This window comes from Bufo gargarizans, chromosome 6 (assembly GCF_014858855.1).
Source record: "Bufo gargarizans isolate SCDJY-AF-19 chromosome 6, ASM1485885v1, whole genome shotgun sequence".
Classification (NCBI taxonomy): domain Eukaryota; kingdom Metazoa; phylum Chordata; class Amphibia; order Anura; family Bufonidae; genus Bufo; species Bufo gargarizans.
Genome location: NC_058085.1, coordinates 53,077,043 through 53,100,745, shown reverse-complemented (window position 1 = coordinate 53,100,745; position 23,703 = coordinate 53,077,043). Strand labels below are relative to the sequence as shown.

Genomic DNA, 23,703 nt, shown 5'->3' with positions numbered 1-23,703 from the left:
ATGTGCATTCCGTATTTTGCGGACCGCACATGGCCGGCCCTGTAATAGAAATGCCTGTTCTTGTCTATGGCTGCAGACAAGAATAAGACATGCTCTGTCTTTTTTGCGGGGCCACGAAATGAAACTACGGATGCGGACCCCTTCATACGGACCCTTTTATAGTAATCCTTGGGCCAAACATTGGTTTGCATCTCTAGACTGAAGAACTTCCGCCTATGGGATTCAGAGGAAAAGGTTTGTATTTGCTAGAAGACCAGAAATCCAGACAGTCCCTGAAAGGCAAACAACGTGGTAGATGCAGATTTACAGGCGATGAACAGTTAAGCGTTTATCATCCAAATACATATGGCTCAGCCATCCTCCGTAACAAGATGGCTTCTCCTCCGTCTGTTGTGGGAGAAGCAGAAGAAAGTGCTGAACAATTGACGATCATGGCTGATCCATCTGCAGCATCTGTTGAGCCATTAATAATGGAGGATTTTCAGCCCAGAGTACTGCAAGAGAGATTTTGGCAGACCTTGTACCTGTGAGCAGGAGCCGGCCAGTGAACTGAGGCGGTGTGTTTCATTAATGAGTGCTGTGAACACCTGCTTTAATCTCTCTATTTAATCAGTATTTTAATCAGGTGCCAGGGTTACATGGATTTTTAACCTTCTAAGGTCCATTTACATGACCTAATCAGGACATACATTTCTAGATCTAATGATGGAGCAAGAACCCAGCTGGCCAGATTGGATCGATGATTTTGGTGGTCATACATGTTTCACATCCAAAGACTAGTAGATAAGATTTCCTTTGACAAAATCGTTGGCTTGTCACTGATAACATGAAAAGTGGCAAATCGCCTACATGTATCTGACCACCTTCTATGGAATGACTTCTATAAAACCTTATTGCATAATGCAGTAATGAAGGGAATTTGACTTTGCACAGTGTTTGTTGGGAATTGCAATTTCTATCAAGTCTTCCCCCACCCCCCCAACCTAGTGACAAAGATTTTTTTTCTCAGACCTTGATAGTGAGCAGGCATATATTTGCAAAGCACACACCTCACTGCTCTTGGCATCTGTGTCCAATGGTCTATGTTCTGGGTGGTTCTCAGGGCAGGATGCATGATTTCTCTAAGTCACTTGGATGCTATCATAGATGCTAGTTTTACTGACCTTGTGGAATTCAAGGAACTCTGTTGAAGCCAAAGCAATCCTACCTGTTTACGTATAAATGTGGAATCTGATGAATCTTCGTTTGAGATGTCAGTCTATGGACAGGAAGAACCAAAAGAGGAAACTAAGATCATCAAGGGGTGGTTGCTTAAGATATAGATATGTCTCCTCTCTTGTAGTATCAGAGGAATTGATAAGATATGTCATAAGATATGTCCTGGACAAGTGACGACCTCAGCCAAAGCTTAGGAGAGCGCCTGTCTTTTTCGATAGTATCTAGCTCTGCCCAAGCATCGATAAGAACTTAAAATACTAGGCTGAAGAACTTGGACATACAAGTTCTCTAGACTCACAGAAGGGACGCCCCTTAAGATTTTGGGTGCGTGTTTTTTTGTTCCAATTCCACACCAACAACTGTGTGGGGTCTGAGCTGAAATTACCTCCCATTGTTTGCAGTAGAAGTCCGCTACAATTCAGTTTTCCATACCACACCACGAAAGGACATGCTTTTTCTTCCAGAGACGTCATCGGTAGGGGTGTCTGTATGAAACCTTTCTGCTTGTGGTTTAGCCCCTTTGAATGGGCAGATCCACACCATTCACCATGAGAGTTCAACGTCACAAAAAATAAAGTCTGCAGTATAAAAATTATTTGTATCGACGCTTAGCCAGAACGTCTAGTGTACTTAAATAGTCTTAAAGAACAGGTGTGTGTACAAAAGCATCCTTGTGAGTCTACCTTCTACAAGTGATTTTCATCTGTCCACCAGGTCACCATTGCGGGGTCATTTTCCACTTCAGACTTTTAAACTACCAGACCTAATGGCATTGATCAAGGGTTGCCTTCAAGTCCAAGTCTTAACCACCTTGTGCATATCGTACCGGCTACATCTTAGTGGCCCCCGATCAATACCACACTTGGTCTTGGCCAAGATCTTGCTATACTCTTCGACCCAAGTACTCATGCCCTATCCAGACATACCCTTTGGGGACAAGTTTTCTTACAGTTTTTTTTATGGCCAGAATGGCTGAAGTTAAGAAATGATCTTTAATGTGGATGCCTAGAAGGGATGCTCTGTCCGTATGTCCACAATGTCCGCTCCATACTGGGTACATTCAGTAACTATTCGTATGAATTATTATTTTTTTTGCTTCTGAAGCAGCTGCTTGCATGATTTAGTTGTATTTAATGTAAATTGTTTCTCACTTCAGGGAGCGTTCCGGTTGCCAAGTTTTCTCCTCCTTCCCTCACTTCCTTAATATAATACAAGAGGCAATTTGTCTGCGACTGTGTTCCAGTGTTTGCATTTCTTGTGACTGCAAATCCCACTTTATCCAGCCCTCTCCCACTCCTCCAGCCTTGTTCTAGCATCGCAGCCTCCCTCTCTCTCCTCCGCTGTGATTTCCCGGGTGACATGAAGCCTGCGCCTTACAACGTCTTCAGCTCTTTGAAAGTCACAGTAAATGCTGCTCCAGGGTCTCTGAAGAGACCGGTTATTGCACACTAATCCTCACCCTGCCTGCAAGAGGCATCAGGAGAGGTAATCAGATTATGTCCTTGTATATTACAACGTGCTCGCGGTTAACCCTTCCTGGTTGAGAGCCTGGTATTAAACGTGACCCATTCATGCCCAAAAAGGATGCCATCTTGTGCATGCAATTTTCTTCCCATTGTTGGCTTTATTTCTTAATTTTCCTAGACTTCCATTACATGGTTTCTCTCATTTGTCTCATTGTCTTCTTCCTTACTCCAAAAAGACATTCAAGGTGTAGTAGGAGTTTTAAGATGCCTATACAAATAAGAGTAAAGTTGGTCGAAAAATGTAATGATACATTTCACTTTTAATGAATAGACATTTGATCAGTTAGGTGCACCGAGGGCATGCCCAAGCTACTCTGTGCACCCTTATTCCTCTGCCAGCCCCTCCCTCTCCTTGTGTAACGAGTTCCTGCATAGTTGTCTCGCCTGCCCGTTTCAGTTAAGTAGAGAGCAGTGCAAAGGTGCACAGTGGTTTGGACCCGCCCTCTGTGCACTTAACTGCCCATTTGTGTATGGCTTTAAAGTACTTTTTTTTTTCCAGACTGAAGCCACGGATTGAAAGGTGAAAGGTATTACTTTCAGCCGAGCTAGCGTAAGAGTGAATTTCCTGGAGACAGACTCCCTTTAATGTGGTTTTGTCCCCATGGTCATGAATATCTGATCGATAAGGGGGGGGGGGGGCGGGGTCTGACTCACAGCTTTACTACCGATCAGCTGTCTGAAGGGGCCACAGCACCGTAGACTTACAGTGACTGTGCTTGGTATTGCATCTCATTCCCATTCTCTTGAATAGGACTGCAAAAAGTGACCAATGGATGTGACATCACAGAAGCCAGGAAGAAGCCACAACCTGAGTGCCACCACTTCCTTACCCGAGGATAGGTCATCACCCCTTATTAAATGATGGCCTTCAGTTGCTGATCGGCAGGGGTCCGTTCAGTTTCTGATCAGCTGTTCGGTGTAGCCCCGTCGCTAGACCTGCACTGCACTATCAATATTGTAGAGGAGGTAGGTCACTATTTCATCCCTGGTATCATTTAACCCCCAGAAAACCCCAACTTGGTTGATAAAAGAATTTGTGCGGGGTGCAAAGAGCGTGGCGAAAAATGATTCCAAAGAGCCCTGGAGCAACATTTCTAATTAAAAACAAATTGCAAATATGTTTTTCCAGCCACGGGTACCAATTAACTATTCACATTTGACAGATGAGCGGTTGGGGGCCACTGTGCTATCACGACGGCCTTCTGCTGCCTGTGTGCCCCCCCCCCCCCCCTTACGACTTACGACAGCAAGGTTGTAATAAAGGTCCTGATGACCCCCACATCGCTGCTGGACAGAATTTACGCTCCCAATGTCATTCAGGGATCTGCTGAGTTTTCTAGTACGCCGACAGCAAAAAACTAACAATCTGTCATGGCTTATATAAGACGAAGTGACTAGTAATGGGCTCCGGAACGAGCAGCTACAAACTTTGATTAATCACGCTGAGCCTCCCACGCAGTATACGCCAGAATCAATGGAATGAGCAGCGCAAAATACAAATGCATTGAGAGGTTTCCAGTCTCTGCTGCACGCCGGTGGACTCTCGCTGCACCGTCCTGAGGTTCGGGCTGACCCCCTTCGTGGTCCAGTGTGCCAAAGACGTCATCACCTATAGGAGTCCAAGGAGGGATCATATGTAAAGCAACCCAGTGCGACCTCAAAAACATACTATATACGGCAGCCACCCACTGCTGTCACAGATCCTCCTGATGATCAGGCATTAAGAAATCACTGTCGTCTGTGCTCCTGGTGACGCCCCCTGCAGCCAGCTTTAATGAATGCAATCCGTAGAGCTGTTAAAACATATTGTTACTCCTCCCAGTCATTTCTTTAGCCAGAGATACCTTCCTACAACACTGAATATATTTTGCGGTTCGTCAAAGATCTCTGCTTACTGACAGTGAGTGGAAAACCTAGCCTACTGACACAGTAGGAGGGCTGGTTGCAAACTATTAGGATATTATCTAAGAGCCATCTGTCTGTCTGTTGGAAATGATGTGGGCAGGTTTTCAGCCTATGGATGTAAATAAGACTTTCTGCACACACTGACAGCAAGCAGAGATCTTATTGACACAACAAACACAGGGAATCTTGAAACATTCACAAAAGATCTCCCCATTTATAATTCCTATAGATAGCCAGCACTTATTGGAAAGTGTCGTATTGTGTAGACAATCATTCCTATGAGAGGGGCAATGATACGTTGAAACCAAAAACGGTGTTACATTTTTGGCCAAGCATGCATGTGTATTCTAAGAGGACAAAGCCACTGCTAGACACCTCTGATGGAGGCTTAGCTCCCTTGAGAACAAAGGACCCTTGCGCTGGTGCTAACCATTCAGGGGTTCCTTGCTTTCCCTCTTGACTCCATTCTACCAGATCCCTCCCAGTTTCTGTTGCCCTCCTTCTACCAGGTGCTTTCCTATGTCCGTTACCTTCCCCCTTCCCTCCACACATGCTGGATTCAAATAATCCAAGGTTGGGAGAAGTTGTCATGGAAGGTTTGGCTTGATGGAGAAGAAAAAGGTAAAGTCTGTCCTGAGCCCAGTCTCAGTACTGTACTTAGGTACTGAACTTCGGCTTGGTATTGAATGTAATGAACGGTTTGCTAGACCTAGATTTTGTGCAATATCTTTTTACTGAGCTTGGTTCTGGTACTGTCTCTCTATGTAGTTTGTTTTATCTAACAGTGTTTTCATGCTCTGAGCTTGGTTCTGGCACTGTATTTATATGCTGAGCTTGGTTCTGGCACTGTATTTATATGCTGAGCTTTGTTCTGGCACTGTATATGCTGAGCTTGGTTCTGGCACTGTATTTATATGCTGAGCTTGGTTCTTGCACTGTATATGCTGAGCTTGGTTCTGGCACTGTATATGCTGAGCTTGGTTCTGGCACTGTATTTATTTGCTGATCTTGGTTCTTGCACTGTATTTATATGCTGAGCTTGGTTCTGGCACTGTATATGCTGAGCTTGGTTCTGACACTGTATTTATATGCTGAGCTTGGTTCTTGCACTGTATTTATATGCTGAGCTTGGTTCTGCCACTGTATTTATATGCTGAGCTTGGTTCTGCCACTGTATTTATATGCTGAGCTTGGTTCTGGCACTGTATTTATATGCTGAGCTTGGTTCTGGCACTGTATTTATATGCTGAGCTTGGTTTTGGTTCTTTATAAGCTGACCTTGGTACTGGCACTGTATTTATAAGCTGACCTTGGTACTGGCACTGTATTTATAAGCTGACCTTGGTACTGGCACTGTATTTATAAGCTGACCTTGGTTCTGGCACTGTATTTATAAGCTGACCTTGGTTCTGGCACTGTATTTATAAGCTGACCTTGGTTCTGGCACTGTATTTATAAGCTGACCTTGGTTCTGGCACTGTATTTATAAGCTGACCTTGGTTCTAACACTGTATTTATAAGCTGACCTTGGTTCTGGCACTGTATTTATAAGCTGACCTTGGTTCTGGCACTGTATTTATAAGCTGACCTTGGTTCTGGCACTGTATTTAAAATCTGAGCTTGGTGCCGGCACTGTATTTAAAAGCGGAGCTTGGTACTGGCACTGTATTTATAAGCTGAGCTTGGTTCTGGCACTGCATTTATAAGCTGAACTTGGTTCTGGCACTGCATTTATAAGCTGAACTTGGTTCTGGCACTGCATTTATAAGCTGAACTTGGTTCTGGCACTGCATTTATAAGCTGAACTTGGTTCTGGCACTGCATTTATAAGCTGAGCTTGGTTCTGGCACTGCATTTATAAGCTGAGCTTGGTTTCTGGTACTCTATTTATATACACAAAAAACAAAAAGGACCCTTTCAATGGGTGGCGTAGCGGCAGGACATAGGCGTGCCGCGATCCCTCCCTCTCCACCTCCACCTCCCCCTCCCCCTTGCCTCCTCCTCGCCGATGTGAGCTCTACTGTGACTGCTGTCCTTTACTCTGAAGGAGGCCTGCTCCAACCTGACCGCCTCTGCACCTTTTCACCCGGACCTAAGGGCAGTGGAGGCAAGTCGCCCTGGAGTGGAGCAGGAACCTGTCGGCAATTGCAACGCCGAGGATCCAAAGCACATGACAGCGTTGAAGATTGGCTGGTACCCAGTCTTGCGCATACTCCTGCTGCACTTGGGCGCCTAGGACGCATTAAATCACACTCTCCTATATCCTCCGGTATCCTGTGGGAATACGTTTTTGAAAACCCTGCCATACGCATGGATTGGACTGGGTGCCGTGAGTATTGGAAATCGCACCATTACTGCACATGAAGCTTTGTGTTTCTCACCTCCAGCTTGTTGCTTCTAGGAGAACTCTGGCAGGAGTCTCCTTGTGGTGAGTGGAGAGACGGACTTTTATGGAAGGAGAAAACTCACCTTCTTGGGGTGAAATCAAGTTGATTGCTTACCAGCCTCCCCAGGCCCCTGGAAGGGAGAGGATCGAGGCTGATGGGTTGGTGGGTGTCTGAGATGGAGTGAGCACATGCTGGGATAAGCAGCTGACTGTTTACTCTGTTTTGTGGTGTAAACGGAAGGAAATGTATGGAATCCGTAAACGCGAGACCCCTGACCCGTTGGTGGTGTTTTAACTCTCACTCTCTCTATAGAGCGCTCCATCAAGTCCCAGTTTTATCCTTGGGTATTATATATAAGTGCCATGTACAGCGTGTTCCTGCTCATATTCTACTCGGCTTAGTTCATACTTACTGGTTAGAAATAATCACTGAAGACAGAGTCTGTCGCTAAACTTTGATACCGAGCCTCCAGGAAATAGCTTTTTTTTTTTTTTTAATCCCCATAGAATGAGCCGCATATAACTGGGTATCGACATATTGGATCTGGTTGTCGTCTTTTATGCCTTGGTGATCCACAGTATTGGCCGGGCTTTATTAATAACTTTTTAAGTGATCCTGAACACGCTGCCTTGGTGGAAACTGTTACCTTACATTATATATGAGTTGACTGGGTGGATATTCCCACATTCGGGCCTAGTAGCAAGTTTGGTTTTAATATTTCTTTTAATATTGTATTGTTTAATAATCCCTGCTTTACCATATACTTAGTTTGACTGTTGCTCAGGTTCATCTACACCATTTTGGAAGCATATAGGAGGCTATTTCATCACAAGAAATTTGGCCTGGATGCAGCCATATCAAAGCTTGAAGAGATCTTGCTTATATTTTTCATGTATCTGATTTGATCAGTATCCTAGCATATACATATAATATCTAGGCATCTAATCGTGTCAAAAATGTTTAATTTAAATAATACAATAATAAAAAAATAAATGCCAGCAAAGGCACAGAATAGGAGATCTGGAGGGATTGCTTTCCCTAAAGGTGGTGGGGCTGGCAGCCCCCTGACTAACATGGAGAAATACGTAAAGTCGCCCCCGGCCAAAACTAAAACGGCTCATAAGATACAGGGAATGCTGGAAGCTAGGGAAGAAAGTGAAACTCAACAGAACCTAGGAGCCCCCTGGGGTAGGGTTGAAGATTCAAGTAAAACAGCAATCGTGGACTCAAGGATAGATCTGATTGATAAGAAGTTGGCAGATATATTAGGCACGGTGAACCACTCTAATCAATCATTAGGAGATTTGGCTTTCAAAATATCATCTGTACAATTGGATATATCGATCATTAAAGATAAAATTAATAAAATGCGTGAAAAGGTGAAGGACTTACAGACTTCCATTACAGATATAAAAGCGGAGGTTGAGCAGGATTAATACAAGAGTAAATCCAATGGAAGATAAGAATAGGGTACTGCGGGACAAAATTATTGACCTTGAGGATAGATCACGAAGATTTAATCTTCGTTTTGTTGGATTTCCAGAAGGGGTAGAGAAGGAAGACCCCGCTTGCTTCATCCAAAAATGGGTGTTGGAGAGTGTTGGCCTCGAATATCTATCCTCTTGGTCTCTGGTGGAACGGGCACATAGGATTCCGGGAAAAAAGCCCCCGGGAGTCCACTTAGAGCACTACTAGTAAAGATGTTGTACTCCAAAGACAGAGATCTGGTTCTGAGGAGAGAGAAAGAAATGCAGGAAATAGACTTTAATGTTAACATAAATGAGATTTATCCAGATTTTGCTAGAGAAATTCGGAGTAAACGTAGAGAGTTCCGAGATATAAAGAAAAGGTTGTTCCATGCTAAGATCAAATTCTCCTTGTTATATCCAGCTATTAAGGGATAGGCCATTAACGGTTTTTATCCTGATGACTTTGTGGTGGAGGGGGTGGGGGGAATGTGCAGGATGGGCAGAGTGGAAGGTCTTTTTGGCCTTGTGGACCAGTTTGGTGGGTTGAGGGTGGGATTAGGGATGGGAGGCAGGTTCATCGTCTCCTCGGGAGTCATAGAGCACAGTTGGGAGAGAGACGGGGATTCAGGGTATGTCGCAGTCCTAGCCTGGAATGTGCGTGGGTTGGCCGTCAGAATAAAAAGGTGTGTTGTTTTCGATCAAGTTGCTAAACATCTTCCAGCTATAGGTGGTCTCCTTGAAACACACCTGACGTTAGACAAGGCTGGTATGAGGAGAAAGAAATGGGCACAGTACGAATACCACTCTTGTCTGTCAACCCACTCACGTGGCATAAATGTATATATCCACAGGAAAGTTGATTATGTTCCCCTGGATCAGAAAATAGATCAAGAGGGTAGATGTGTTTTCTTATATGCTAGATGGGGTGGCATGTGTATTAGCTTTTGTTTACATTCCCCCTACTTTCTCTCTTTGTGTTCTCATGTTTAGTGGGTTTTATAAACAGCCAGGGCGAGTGCCTAATTCTAGTTTTGGGCGACTTTAATAATGTAATGGACTTAGAAAAAGACAGAGTGTCCGCTTCATCTGATCGGAAGGTGAAAACGGGGGAGGTCAAACTCTATTATTCAGAACGTGTCAGGAACTGGCACTGATTGATATTTGGCGATACTTATATGGAATTAAAAGTGTCTTCTCCTGCTTCAGCCGATCATACAAGGCCATGTCAAGAATTGATCTCGCCTTGGCTAGTCCTGATTTTATCGACCAAGTCAGTCGAATGAAATTCGAGTCCACTGGTATTTCCGATCATTCCCCTATTTTAGTGACTGGTAAAGAAAGGGATAAAACTCTGAAGATTAGGCGGTTTAGAATAAACCCCCACTGGATTAGCCTTGTTAAAGAGCAAGTAGTTATAGGTAAGGCAATTCAAGAGTTTTAGAACATCAATATAGGCACAGCTCATATTCACTCCGTATGGGATGCTTTGAAAGCATTCCTTCGGGGTTTATATCTGAGTAAAATAAAGAACCTTAAATATTCTTTCGTTAAATGTGAGGAACCGTGCGTGGAGCGTGTAAGGACACTTGAGGTGGAGCTTATTGAAACCGAAACATACCGGTAATAACTTAACAGCGGTTAATACAAGCGAAGGAGAATTATAAAAATCATTTAATTAATTAAGCTCAACAAAGAGTCTTCTTTGCCGGTCAGAAACACTACTCGCATCCATTATTCAAAATCAAAAGGTTCGTAATAAAATGAGAAGTCTTAGACGGGGTAATGGTGGGATGATAGAAGAACTGGTGGATCTCAAGCGGGAGTTCGTGGATAATTTTTCAGCTTTATACAGGTCGGTGTATGATGGGAATGAGGATGGTATGGATTCTTTTTCAAACAGCATTGATATTCCCGCTCTTTCTGAGGAGGAAAGTGCTGTTTTGAACAGAGCAATTCAACTGAGTGAGCTGTATGAGGCGATGGGCTCTACTCAGGGGAACTCTGCACCTGGTTCTGACGGACTCCCGTTTGAGATCTACAGAAGTTACAGTGATATATTACTTCCTTATTTATTACATGTTTTTAAGGAATCTGGTGAGTCCGGTAGTCTGCCAGCTTCACTATCTGAAGCCGTTATCACCTCAGTGCTTAAAAAAAGGTAAGGACGAACAAAGAGATTGTCTCTTACCGGCCAATCTCATTGTTAAATACTGATTATAAAATTTGCGCTAAAATACTCTGAAACCGACTAAAAAAGGTGTTAGATTGATTTATCAAGATCAAACCGGGTTCATCCCCAAACGACGTGCTCAAATTAACATCCATAGAGCACTGTTTAATATTCAAATAGGGGAAAGTGGGGACTGCTCCATCCTGTCACTTAATGCCTTTAAGGATACTTTCACACTTGCGGCAGAGGATTCCGGCAGGCAGTTCTGTCGCTGGAACTGCCTGCCGCATCCGGCAATCCGGACGCAAACGGATGCATTTGTGATGCGGATCCGTCTGACAAATGCATTGCAATACTGGATCCGTCTTTCCTGTTGTCATCTGAAAAACGCATCTGGTATTAATTTTCTTCTCATTTTTAAAAGTCTGTGCATGCGCAGTTCGGGAAACCAGATCCGGTTTTCCAGAACACTTGGTACTGGATCTGGCATTAATACATTTCAATGGAAATTAATGCCGGATCTGGCATTCCGGCAAGTGTTTAGGATTTTTGGCTGGAGAGAAAACTGAGCAGTGTGTTCCTGGTGTTCTTCTGCTGAGGGTTGTTAGTTATGTAACGTGCTGACTACATATTGACTTGACTTACCATGATAACTTACATAACCTCCGTAGAGTGTGTTGGCCAGCTTTTACCGGTCATTGATTATATTGACTGTCATTTATCACAGTCAGGGGAGCGCTGCCTGCGGATCTTCAGCTGCACTGATGTCATGACTTATGAAATCTGTCCTCAGCTTTTTCACCAGTTACCTGGTTCTCAGAGGAGATCCACTGCTTTCCATGTGAACATAAGATGAACCCCAGGGTAGTGTCTTCAAGAAGATGTATGGCATTTTAAGATGCCTTTATCTTAAAGGGGTGTTCTTGTCTTCGTAATTGATGGCTGAGATTGGAGTACTCGTCTTGGTGGTCAGGGTGGCCGGAGTTCTGGAGATGTAGGAGCAGACTGTGGTCGGAGTGAATGGAGGCTACAGAAAGGGCATGTTACATGCAGGAGGTGGGGAACAGCAAGAAGTCTATGACATGCAGTTTCACCCAATAGCTGCAGAGCACGGAGTGATGTCATCACAAGGGGGCGTAGTTTTGGCAACCTCTGCTGTGCAGCAGTAGTTCGAACTGTAGACCCATAGGGGGAGATATATCATCTACCTACACCAGACAAGTGGTGTTAAAGTCACAAAGTATGTGTTTGCAACTTTTTAAATGCAAAGTTTTAAAAAAATAGTCGCAAGATGCAGTTTTTACGCCGCCCTCGCCACTTTTGAGAATGGGGGTGGGGCCAGCCGCCGCAATAACATTTATGCCAGTTTTTTAAAGCAAATGACGCCAGAAGTCTACAGCAGCTCAGCAGAGGATGTGCCTGCTTTATGACGAGGCGCATCTGGACCTTCATTGCAAACGCTTTTTTCTTCACTAATTCTAGATCACCTCTCCTGACATGTCTGTTTTAGCAACTACCGGTATAACAATTCTGGAGCATCTATTCTTATGACTCTGTGTGGTGCCATTTTTCTATTTTTCATTCTAGAAGTTTATGAATGGATTGCTAGCATGGGTCCAGGCAGGTTTTACCAGTTGGGGGTGCTTCCCTGTGCAGTCTGACATGATTCAATCAGTGCTGCCAGCGCCAGACTGTGCGGGGAAATGCCCCTCAACTGGTAACACCCATCTGGACCTTTATTGGAATCCGCTGGCAATTCATTTATAACTTCTAGCAGGAATAATAGAGGAGCGACAGTCTAGAGTAAGAATAGATGATCCAGAATTGTTATTACACAGGAATGCAAGTAGCTTCCAAAGCAGACATGTCATGTAACATGCAATTTCACGGAATCCGGTGTTTGTTGTAGCAGAGTTGAGTCGATTAAGTTGCATCTATATTACAACGCATTGATTCTTTAAGACGCAACGTCACTTTGTGACACTTATCTGATGACATTTATACTGTGCAAGTTTAGCCTCAGACATGCGGTTACACCTCGATCGAGTGACATTGAACCACCATAAAAAGCATGAATTACCCACAATCTATTTGAACATGAGCAATCAGTCTCGATTACATTGTGACTACAGCAGTACCAACCCTATTTCACTCCCAGGGACCCCTACTGTCCTCAAGAAATTTGGGGCAAAGCATCCTGTAGTTCTGTATTCTGTCTGAGGTCTGCTGACAGGTCATTCTGCCCCCGTGCCAAGCCAAAATCATTTTGTCATCCTTGTTGTTAAAGGGGTTATCCAATGATTAATGCAAAAAATGGACATCACATAGTACATGCCAATCTCTTTCTAATAAAGCTAGAACCAGCCCTGTACCTCACATGGATCCAGAGATCTCCTCATTCATTTCTCCCATTGCTCTGCTAGATTTATATCAAGCTGGCAGCTCAGGGGACATGTCACTTCTGCTGCAACTCATGGGGTTTGTCCTTTCTGCGGCAGCTCCGACCCTATCACTGCTCAGGAGGCAGTTGAAGGATGGAACTGAGCATGTGCGTCCACGTCAGCAAGGTGGACAGAGAAATAAGAAAAAGAACAAACAGCAGGGGTGCAATACAAATACATTTTATTGAATGATTCAGTAGCTATACTTAATATTTAGTTACCTGCCATTAAAAAGGTATTCAGATCCAGGTGCTGGTTTAACAACTGTATAATATATTTCCTGGGACAACCGCTTTAGTGGTGTGTTAAAACCCCTATCCACTGATGGAGATATTCATTGCTCTGCTAGATGTATATCAAGCCGACAGCTCAAGCGCAGTGTCCTTTCTGCCGGAGCGCTCTCCCTATCACAGCTCAGGAGGCGTGTCTCAGCTCTCCCTATCACAGCTCAGGAGGCGTGTCTCAGCTCTCCCTATCACAGCTCAGGAGGCGTGTCTCAGCTCTCCCTATCACAGCTCAGGAGGCGTGTCTCAGCTCTCCCCATCACAGCTCAGGAGGCAGTTAAAGGATGAAACTGAGCATGTGCGGCCATCTCAGTGAGCAGTTCAAAGAAATGAGGAAAAAAACAAACAGCAGGTGGCGCTGTACAGATAGATTTTATTGAATGGCTAAATTTTTAATTACAAGCAATTACAAAAAGCATTCAGATCCAGGAGCTGGTTTGAAACCTGTAAAGTGGCAGCTCTCACTACTGCTGCGTCTATTGGGAAGCTCCTGACCATGTTCCAGGCAGGGCTGGTTGGCACAGAGTAGTCCCGCGTTGTCAGACTTATCCGCAATAAAAAAGTAAAGGGGTTATCCAACATTAACAAAAGCCCCCGATATGCCTGGGCCCCTCACACTGAATGTACTTACCTGTCTCCCTGCACCGCTCCTGGTCCCCGCACCACCGCAGCTGCTTCTTCCCGTACTCGGATAAAAAAAAAAATTCATCCGTGCATGTGGATGCGGGGACCAGGAGCGGCGCAGGGAGCCAGGAAAGTACATTCAGTGTGAGGGGCCCAGCAATATGGGGGCATTTGTTAGTCTTGAATAACCCCTTTAAAGGGTTGTTACCATCTGAAACATTAGTGGTACATCAAATGTATATATGCCATAAATGCCTAATAGTGGCTGGTTACATGTCCAGGACTCCAACCTTTTAGGAAAATGTGTTCCCCCATTTTGCCAATATACTGTATGCAGGTCCCATATACGGCCGCACAGCAAGCCATTCATTTTTGCCTGTCCCAGCTCCCGCACTATGCCCTTCTTCTAATATCTGATCTGGAAAAACCAGGTAAGCAACCAGCAGATACAGATGGTGGGGGGCGCACAGGATGGCATCTCTGCCCGCAGGTTGTGCACCCCTGGTCCAAAATCTTGGTTCTCCATCTGCAGTAAAGGAAGCATACACGCATAAAATTTTAGAAGAAAATAGTCTCTTCCAAAAAGAGCGCCACGTCCATCTACAGCAACCTCCGGCACTCCAGCTGTGGTGAAACTACCACTCCCAGCGTGCGCAATCATTTGTCTGTTGTCAGATCTCCCATAGAAGTGAATGGAGCATGCTGGGAGTTGAGGTTTCACCACAGCTGGAGGTTGAAGATCCCGGGTCTACAGTGTTATTGCAGCTCAGCCCCTTCCACTTTATGGGAGCTTAGCCGCAATACCAGATGCCACCCACGGACAGGTGTGGCACTGTTTCTGAACGGAAGCAGCCATGTCTTTCTCATTCTGAGCATCCCCTTGAAGTCCGGCTTACATGCTTACACAGTGCGCATCATCACGTGTTATCTAAACGGGCGCCATTTTATGGTTTTCTTAACGAAAGTTTTTTTTATTTTCCAGAATTACACACAGTACATCCCCCTCTCCATCTATGACCTTCAGACCTGGATGGGGAGCCCTTCCATATTTGTGTACGACTGCTCCAATGCCGGCCTCATCGTCAAGTCGTTCAAGCAGTTTGCACTGCAGAGGGAACAGGAGCTGGAGGTAAGAATCAGACCGATCACCAGTGGACATACGTATGCCGCCCCCTCCCCCATCCTCCGTCATCACCCCCCCGTCTTCTGCATTACAACTTGTTATAATACGCAGCTGGTGTCTCCAGTGACTTCTGATAACCGCACGGTTTCTAAAGACCTCTCAGGCTTCCATTGAGCATTTCCCCAGCAGATGTTGTACGCAGGCAATTTAACTCCATGTAACTCTGACCAGGAAGCCACAGAACACTACTGCTTACATATCCGTCATGTGCCACGTAATAGAGGGGGACATCTCACTGCCACAGCTAGTATGCAACATTCAAATCAGGCTTATGGGTCCATTCACATATCCACAAGTGTTTTTCTGTCCGCAAATTGCGGATCCGCAAAACACGGACAACAGCCATGTGCGGTCCACATTTTGTGGACCGCACATAGCCGGTCCTTTGATAGAAAATGCCTATTCTTGTCTGTGGCTGCGGTCAAGAATAGGACATGCTCTATCTTTTTTTTGTGGTTCCGCGGAACGGAACTACGGATGCGGAACAACACACGGTGTGTGAATGGATCCTAAAGGGGCTTTCCGAGACTTAAATACTGATGACCTGCCTCTGGATAGGTCATCAGTATCTGATCGGTGGGGGTCCGACACACGGGATTCCCACCCATCAGCTGTTTGAGAAGGCATCAATGCTTGTGGTAGCCTTGCAACCCTCTCGTAGCTTAGCCTAGGCCGTATGATGTCAATTTCATTGGTCACATGGCCTAGACACGGCTCAGATCCTTTGAAGTGAATGGGGCTGAGCTGCGATACCAAGCACAGCCGCTATACAATGTACGGAGCTGTGCTAGATGAGCATGGAGAAGGCAGCACTGCTTACAGGATACTAATGACCTGTTCTGAGTATAGGTCATCAGTATTTGAGTCTCGGAAAACCCTTTTAAAGGGGTTGTCTCACTCCAGCACATGGCATGTATCATGTAGACAAAGTTAATACAAGCCACTTACTAATGTATTGTGATCGCATTATACACTGCTTGTATCCAGGGGTTACACTGCTGCAGTGCAGCTACAAGGTGGCTCTAGAGAGGCAAACACGACCACTACTACTGGACTGCAGGGTGGTCATAACCCCTGGAAACAAGTCGTGTATAATGTGATGGAAATATGAATCCAGCCAGCAAAGGAGGCAATATGGACAATCACAATACATTAGTAAGTGCCTTGTATTAACTTTGTCTTCAGGATAAATGCTATTTGCCGAAGCGAGACCACCCCTTTAACGTAAATGTTCGGGACACCTCCTGTTTGGTTTCAGATATTGCTTTTTTCCTGTTAGGTTCAGATCTCCAAGGAGCTTTCTCCTGCCCAGTGACAGGGAATATCATTATTTTGGTGGGATCTGATGACCGTAACATCGGGCTGTCCCCCATACACACCTCCCAATGGTGGAAACGTTGATTGGTCATGTTCAATGTAAAGGCAGGTTTAGACGGGGCAGATTGTCGGGAAAGAAGTGTTTCTTCCCGACAGTCAGCTGCTCGTTCAGTTCATTTACATGCAGCGATCTCCTTCACTGTATGAGGATGAGGGGTTGTTATTGCGATCGTTCGTCCCCACGTAGAATCATTTTTTTCTGGGCAGCAGATCACTGTTTAGCCAACACAATTTGCTGCCCAGAAATGATCCTTGGTGGTGCCTTCTCCAAGAACAACAGGATCAGCTGATGAACAAGCGTTTTGCTCATTCATCGGGTGATCAGCAACACATTTAGAGGGCCACATTGTCCTGCGAATGCTCGTTCCGATAATCTGGACGATTATTGGTTTGTCTAAATCCACCTTATGCCTGTCCATAACCAGCACCAGAGATGGTCTAGCAGCCTCCATAAAATAACACGCCTGTTCATCTGAGCCAATTAGCTACAAAGCAGAATATTATTCCGATCCCGACCATACGGTATGTTTAAATATCATCCATGCTTCCCAGGGCTTGGTAGGTGCTCTTTAAACGAGGAGCGTGCACCAGGTACTTTACTGCCTTCACTCATCGCTTGCCCATCAGTCTTTGGTTTTCCCCTCCCTCCTATTGCTTCACATTGGTATCTTCCCAAAAATATGCATGAGGTAGCGAGCACTTTTTTACCGGGTGCGTTCTAATTATGAGCTCTGAGACGTTAGAGGACAGCTCATTTATTTCGAGCAGCATTTCGAAAGACCTAAATTGCATTCAATGCTATGCTCGGCTATAATTGCACCCAAAGCATCCAAATGATTGTAATCTTGCTCGCTTTCAAAACAAATATCTAATTTCAGATGAGGATACTAATAAGGTCGGGGAAAGGGGGGGGGGGGGGGGGGGGGAGAATGAGGCAACCAATGCAGAAGCTTGAGGCATCCAACCGAAGAGGAGGAAGCACGGCGGTGACTTGCATGCTGTGCTGCCTAGCCCTTGTGCCCTCCATACTGCAGGAACCAGCCTCCAATGAGAGATGTAGACACCTAAGCCAGTGGTCTTGAACTTGCGGTTCTAAGGCAGGTTCCAACATCTGAAGAGCCGCAGGTCGGAGACCACTGCCCCAGGGAATATCTTGCAAAGTCCTTTACCCTTGTGTGCTTTGGAGCCGTTTGCTTAGTCATTTTGCCATGTATTTCTCCGTCCTTTTTAGCATTTCATGATTTACTGTTTGCCTGGAAGCCTTGTACACATGAGAAGATGATGGATGACTGTACAGCGTAATGTTCATTAGGATATGTTTATACAACGGGAAAAGCAGCAACAGCGGAGGAGTCCATATCCTCGTCGCTTTTGTCGACAAGCCGGCCACAATTCTTGGAAGTCCGCTTTGTAGAATCAACTCAAGCACTTGAGTAATTGGCAGTGAGGTTGTAAGCAAAAAATGACAGAAGCACCAAAAAAAAAAAAAAAAAAAAAAAAAAAATTATGAACAAAAGTTCTATTTTGGTTATTTCCTAGAATTCTCCTGCATAAATTCAGGGAAAGCCGCAAGAGCCACCCTAAAATATTATAGTATGGGACTCAACTCATCATTTTTTCATAATTAATGGTGGATTGAAATACCAGTGAGGGATTCTCCGAAGAGCCATAATTGAGGTAGTCTGTGGCTAGCCGACCACAAGTAGGCAAAACAAGGAGCCTATGTATTGTTCTGGCACTTGGCCCCTCTGTTATTGCGCCCTATGAAGATTCATCTAGCAGCCGACAGCTGCATTTCTCAAGATGTCTTTAAACGGGTTGTCCGGGCTTTTTCTATTGATGACCTATCCTCAGGATGGGTCATCAATATCAGATCAGCGGGGGTCTGACACCTGGCACCTCCACCCATCAGCTGTATGAAGGCAAGGCGCGCGCAGTGTGAACATGCCATCTCCCGTCTCTCTTTTGCCTTAGACATAGCAGCAGGAAGTGGGATGGCACATGCACACTGCAAGTGCCATCTCCTCATACAGTTGATTGGTGGGGGTGCGCCTCGCTCTCTTTGGCCCCCGCGCCTCGCTCTCTTTGGCCCCCGCGCCTCGCTCTCTTTGGCCCCCGCGCCTCGCTCTCTTTGGCCCCCGCGCCTCGCTCCCTTTGGCCCCCCGCGCCTCGCTCCCTTTGGCCCCCCGCGCCTCGCTCCCTTTGGCCCCCCGCGCCTCGCTCCCTTTGGCCCCCCGCGCCTCGCTCCCTTTGGCCCCCCGCGCCTCGCTCCCTTTGGCCCCCCGCGCCTCGCTCCCTTTGGCCCCCCGCGCCTCGCTCCCTTTGGCCCCCCGCGCCTCGCTCCCTTTGGCCCCCCGCGCCTGTGATCAGTGTGATGCATGCATTGAAAGCCTTTATAGATCTTTTCTTACAAATAAAGGTACTTGGTGTCATAAGGAATCTCCCAAGTACAGCTCTTTCCCCATGACTGCTTCTGTTGGAGTACATTGACGCACAGGGGAAGCAACGTGGGAATAGACACACCAATATGATATGTTAAGCTATGACGGTACTTGCTTCTGTTCGTCACTGCATTGTGTAAGGATTTTTTTTTGTTGCAAAGGATTGCACCCTACTCAGGATAATTTGCACTTGCCAGGGTGAATCCAGTTGTCTTTTAGGTGTTTGGGGGTTTACAAATACCACGTGCTTGGTACCTTGTTGTCTGTGATGTATTCCTCCCTGATGGTTGGAGTTGGTCACTAATGCATTATCTGCAACATCTTTGAAATCTTGCCAATGGTTAATGGGAGTCTCTGGACAGTAGGACATCCTAGAAAGATCTGGCTGTACATTTCCAGTTTAAAGCATATGTCATCTCAGTGCTAGCCTTGAGTTGAGATCCTCATTGTTCAATAGAATGAAAGGGCCCCTGCGCCTGGCTCCCTTTGGCCCCCGCGCCTGGCTCCCTTTGGCCCCCGCGCCTGGCTCCCTTTGGCCCCCGCGCCTGGCTCCCTTTGGCCCCCGCGCCTGGCTCCCTTTGGCCCCCGCGCCTGGCTCCCTTTGGCCCCCGCGCCTGGCTCCCTTTGGCCCCCGCGCCTGGCTCCCTTTGGCCCCCGCGCCTGGCTCCCTTTGGCCCCCGCGCCTGGCTCCCTTTGGCCCCCGCGCCTGGCTCCCTTTGGCCCCCGCGCCTGGCTCCCTTTGGCCCCCGCGCCTGGCTCCCTTTGGCCCCCGCGCCTGGCTCCCTTTGGCCCCCGCGCCTGGCTCCCTTTGGCCCCCGCGCCTGGCTCCCGTTGGCCCCCGCGCCTGGCTCCCGTTGGCCCCCGCGCCTGGCTCCCGTTGGCCCCCGCGCCTGGCTCCCGTTGGCCCCCGCGCCTGGCTCCCGTTGGCCCCCGCGCCTGGCTCCCGTTGGCCCCCGCGCCTGGCTCCCGTTGGCCCCCGCGCCTGGCTCCCGTTGGCCCCCGCGCCTGGCTCCCGTTGGCCCCCGCGCCTGGCTCCCGTTGGCCCCCGCGCCTGGCTCCCGTTGGCCCCCGCGCCTGGCTCCCGTTGGCCCCCGCGCCTGGCTCCCGTTGGCCCCCGCGCCTGGCTCCCGTTGGCCCCCGCGCCTGGCTCCCGTTGGCCCCCGCGCCTGGCTCCCTTTGGCCCCCGCGCCTGGCTCCCTTTGGCCCCCGCGCCTGGCTCCCTTTTGAAGAATCTTGGCCAACACTTACCATATAACAAGGTTATCCCCATTTATCTAAAAATGTGTTCAAAATGTATATAAAAGCTTATATAGACGTTTCTCGACTTTGTTTCTTTCAAATTTGGATTATTTTTTCCTGACTGGACCAAACCTAGTAGCCATGGGGTCAGTACACATGGGTACTGATGCCCACCGTTTTGGAATGTTTTCTATTTTCATGTACAAGCTTGTTGTTTTTTTTTTTGTTGTTTTTTGGCTGGTTCTTATGGTGCATGTAATTTTTTTTGTTCTTATGGCCACTTGTCTGTGTCACAAAGTGAATTTTTGCTCAACAAGGTTCCTTTGCCATTTTCCCGGTATCCATTTGGTGCACTAATTCTCCTTCCCTGAGCCATCAGTTTCCTTCTCTGCACTTCTGTGCCCTTCTTTTCCCCATCATCCTAACCTATTAATATGTTGCATTACTCTCGGCTGGATTGACTTGTTCCTCCTCGCGTTCCCACAGGACCCCCCTCTCATGGTGTGTTATTGCTCCGCTGTGAAGGGCGGCAGGCTGAATGAAATGTACAGAGCCGGGAAGTTCTCTCGGCTCTGAGAGAAACCGATAATGTTTCGGTGTACTAATATCCTGCCACATATTGCTGTCTGGGGGCACATGGCACCGAAGGTGATAAATAGATATTTCTCATTTAATGCTCTTCCTATTTTTGACCTAGCGGGGCATCCTGATTATTTTTTTTATTTTTTTATTTTTTATGCACTTTTAAAAAATATATATAAAAAAAAAAAAAAAAGTGTTGATCATCTCAATCTGATCTTTGCTGCTGTCCAATAAACCATGTATTCTCCATGACTCTTCAGTGTATTTATCACCATAAGATCCAATTTAAAGGACTTTTCTTTGGCCCTATAAAGTTTTTGTGCACTTTTTTGTTATTTAATAAGAATCAAAATATAATAAATTTAATAAGAATAAAATAAATAGCTATGTTGTAATGCACCCCCACCTTAAAGGGCATCTGTCAGCAGTTCTGTACCTGACTGACCTTTTTCATCTGTGTTGGTCCCGTCGTGTTCATATGTGCCCACATTGCTGAGAAAATGTTTTAATATATGCAAATGAGCCTCTAGAAGTAACGAGGGCGTCGCAGTTAGGGCTCATGCACACAGCCGTTCCGTGCATTAGGGACCGCAATTTGCAGTCACCAATGCATGGGCAACATCCGTGTGGTTTCCACCAACGGATGCAGACCCATTTAGCTTGAATGGGTCCATGATCGGTCCGCACCGCAAAAAATAATTTTTTTAGCGGTGCGGAGCTACAGAGAGAAACCCCACGGAAGCACTCCGGGGTTCCGTGCCTTCGTTCTGCACCGCACCTTCCAGATTGCAGACCCATTCAAGTGATCACGAATGCAGTGCACAAACGGCCGGGCCCTTATATTGCGGAACGGCTGTTTGTGGGCCGCAATACAGGCCCGTCCGTGCAATGAGCCCTTACTCCTAGTGTTTCTGCTTTCCCCGAGCCTCTAGGTATAAAGGCAATGCTCCTGTTGCTCCTAGAGGCTCATTTGCATATATAAAAACTTCACTTTTCTCAGCAATCAGAAAATAAAAGCAGATCAGAAAAAAAGGAGATGTGTCGCTATCTGGTTTTAACTGTCAGACAATAATTTCTCTTTGATGGGTTATGCCTTGATTGATATGAAAAATGAAAATCCGACATCATATAGTAGTACATGATAATACCAGCCCTGTGCCTCACATAGATCCAGAGGTCTTCACATTCACTGCTCCAATTGCTCTGCTAGATTATCTGCGGGCTGAAGGCTCCCTGGGGGCGTGTGCTTTCTCAGGGGGGCGTGTGCTTTCTCCTACAACTCTTTCCCTGTAACTGCCACAGCTTCTAACAGAAGATATGGCTGGAGAAGTTTTAAACTGAGCGCGTTCAATGAGGTCAGTGAGACGGACAAAAAAAAAAAAAAAAAAGGAAAATAACTAACAGTAGTACTCTACAGAGAGATTTTATTGAATAGCTCACTGGCTATGCAAAATTTGTAATTAAATGCAATTGCAAAGGTATTCAGATCCAGATGCTGGTTTGAAAAATGTAGAATATGTTTCCTGACAAAACTTATATTAAAGGGTTTCCGATCTCGGACATTATTAGCATATCTTTCCATCTTCTGGGACCCCAGCCTATCTGGAGAATGGGGGTTGTGCCTATTCAGGTCTATGGAAGTTATTTAAAGGGCTCGTCCTCCTCCTTCTGTAAACGGCATTGGAAGGAGAGTGCCACACATCTGGGTGACCCCTCTCCATTCAGTCTCCTCCCCATAGGTGCCGTCCAAATCATTGATTAAAGAATTAGGGTCAGGTGATTGATTATGGCCGTACCCTGCGCAGTGATTATGGTTCTGTTCTGTTTGACCTTTATATTGGTGGAAATATTTAGGGAGTGCACAGTATACAGGTGCCCCATAGCGGAATGATTGAGCACTAATTGGCTGTTTTATTTGCAGGTTGCTGCTATTAATCCCAGTCACCCACTGGCACAGATGCCATTGCCGCCTTCCATGAAGAATTGCATCCAGTTGGCTGCCTGTGACGCCGATGAGTTGTTACCCATGAACCCCGACCTTCCCGCTGATCTTTTCACCTCCTGCCTCACCACGCCAATCAAAATAGCACTACGGTGGTGAGTATGAGCACTGTTCACACCTCATTCATGTGTCCTGCAGGAGAAAACCTCTGCCAACCAGTGTGGTGACCCATAACCAACATCTCAACTTGACCAGGTGGTCCTCAATTACCTTCAGTCTATATATTCCAAATAGCATTGGTCTCACAGATGGTGGGGTAGTAGGATTTTTGCCAAGGACAGAGTTTTTCATGCATCAGGGACCCCCCAGTATGGTCTGGCAATCTGGTTTAGGGCCTCAATGTCATTTGTTACTCGCCTTATTTTGCCAACCGTCTGGGGTGTCTTTGTTCGACTAAAGAAATGTTAAGTGATCTATTCTCTTTTTTCACTTTTTAGCAGGAGTTTTAAAAATTTTCGTTCATCCCTTTCTTTGCATTGTGTAGTAAAGCTGAGTCACAAGCAATATGGCAGCGTTTACACCTCTCGTAGGTGTTGTCCTGCTTTCACATGTCCCTAGAACGTCAACTCTTGCCTATTTTATGAAGCTGAAGGGTAGCTGGGGGATGCACCTAAGCGTATTTGCTTTTCAGGAATATACATGGTATCTGTCATTGTAATCCCACTTGTGTTAATGAAATGACTGCTGGAAGTAGACTGTACAGATCAAGAAGGTGCGACTATCATTAGGCATAGGACAACTCCTATGGGAGTCAATATGGCAGCCATATATTGAAAGCTCTGCGACTTGGCAACCAATACAGGTTGCCTGCATTGCAGAGAACTCCAACACTTCCATGTAGTTGTATTGACGTTC

The 23,703-nt window shown here is 46.2% G+C and overlaps 1 protein-coding gene across 1 annotated transcript in view; it reads left to right on the top strand.

Moving 5' to 3' along the window:
- Nucleotides 1-23,703, top strand: part of RPTOR (regulatory associated protein of MTOR complex 1) — a 185,898-nt gene that overhangs the window by 102,418 nt on the left and 59,777 nt on the right. The window contains exons 4-5 of the mRNA XM_044297418.1: nt 15,007-15,153; nt 22,768-22,943. Coding sequence (XP_044153353.1) covers nt 15,007-15,153; nt 22,768-22,943 — 323 coding nt within the window. The remainder of the gene's footprint in view (nt 1-15,006; nt 15,154-22,767; nt 22,944-23,703) is intronic.